At 49.5% G+C, this 1,293-nt stretch overlaps 1 protein-coding gene across 1 annotated transcript; it reads left to right on the top strand.

Annotated features, from left to right (window-relative positions):
* Positions 1–523: 523 nt before the first annotated feature.
* On the top strand, positions 524–736 carry H257_19552 (hypothetical protein; the record flags this gene model as incomplete). The annotated part of the gene is made up of 1 exon (XM_009848690.1): positions 524–736. One exon carries the CDS (start codon positions 524–526, stop codon positions 734–736), a length of 213 nt encoding a protein of 70 aa, XP_009846992.1.
* Positions 737–1,293: the final 557 nt, after the last annotated feature.

Genomic DNA, 1,293 nt, shown 5'->3' with positions numbered 1-1,293 from the left:
CCAGCGGCATGGAATAGGATTTCCACACGTACATCGTGAAAGTAGAGGCTACAGGCGCCAGTCACGACATTTTGAACTGGCTTACAATGTAGATAGCTTATGTTGTAGCGATGGCACACCCTAATGTTATGTACTACCGTAGTGGAATGCCAGCGCACCCCTTCTGTACATCCCGCCACAATAATAGCACCTACTTGCATACTAGTACTCCCTAATGTTAATGTTCTACTGCATTGTTCACATTGAGAGAGGGTATGCAATTAGGTGTTGTGATGTTGAATTATTGTAGAAGGGTGCTACAGAAGGGCATGATATGTGTTGACTATGTTGGGATTGCCCACCGATGCGACTGTATCGATCTAAACGATGAGGACTGTGAGTGGTGATGCAACTACTTCTTTTTGCATCTCCAACACACATAGCCTCTAGCACTTCCCTGCAAATGCACGAGATATCTTTGGCTTCAGGTAAAACTGGAATAATTGCGAAGCTTGAGTTTGTTTGGGTTTCGACTTTATCGAGAATGGCCTGGGAACACCCCATGAAAGACGGCAACGACATGCCTCCGGTCTCCCATCTCCCCGACGACGTCACGAACTACGTGTTGCTGCTGAGACGAGTTGAAGAAGTACCGTTCAAGGTCGAGTTAAGCGTGGCGGCCCTCGCTGGCCCGACCAACTACAGCCACGCAGCCTTTGGCATCATCTGCAGCATCTGGGCCGCATCAAAATCATGACGTACACAAGACTTTGCGGGTGTTGCCGTGTTATCACTCCAGTTGCTGGCAAAGTAATACGCCATGTTACGTACGATTTTGCCGACAGCTGGAGTGACAACGCAGCAACACCCGAACGCCTTGATGTTCGTCGCGATGGTGGCAATGCCACCACTACCACCACGACCACGACTACTGCCCCCTTGATCACGTCCACTGTTCCCCCATCACGACCTCTCGCAGCCCCGTGACCGCGTGCCCCCTTCGCGACCTGCGCCACACTTTTCGTCACGTTGACCTCATCACTACTTGTGTCACTGTTGGTCCCGTCACCACGACCACCAAGGCGCCTACTGATCACCAACGACAAGCTTGAAAGCATACCCGCTAACGTAAGTACCAATGTACACCCCTCTCCATCGAGGTCCAAATACTAGTACTAGTATGTGGTTAGCGATTCGCTTGTCAACGAAGCCCAAAGCATATACGTATACTATAATATACATGCTACAACAATATTTGAGGTGTCCTAGTGCTTTTATATAATCGGCGAAGTTAAGCTTTCAGCTCGTAAGGCA

Source organism: Aphanomyces astaci, assembly GCF_000520075.1.
Source record: "Aphanomyces astaci strain APO3 unplaced genomic scaffold supercont1.778, whole genome shotgun sequence".
In the NCBI taxonomy this organism is placed as follows: Eukaryota; Oomycota; class Saprolegniomycetes; order Saprolegniales; family Verrucalvaceae; genus Aphanomyces; species Aphanomyces astaci.
This window is presented reverse-complemented; position numbering and strand designations above follow the sequence as displayed.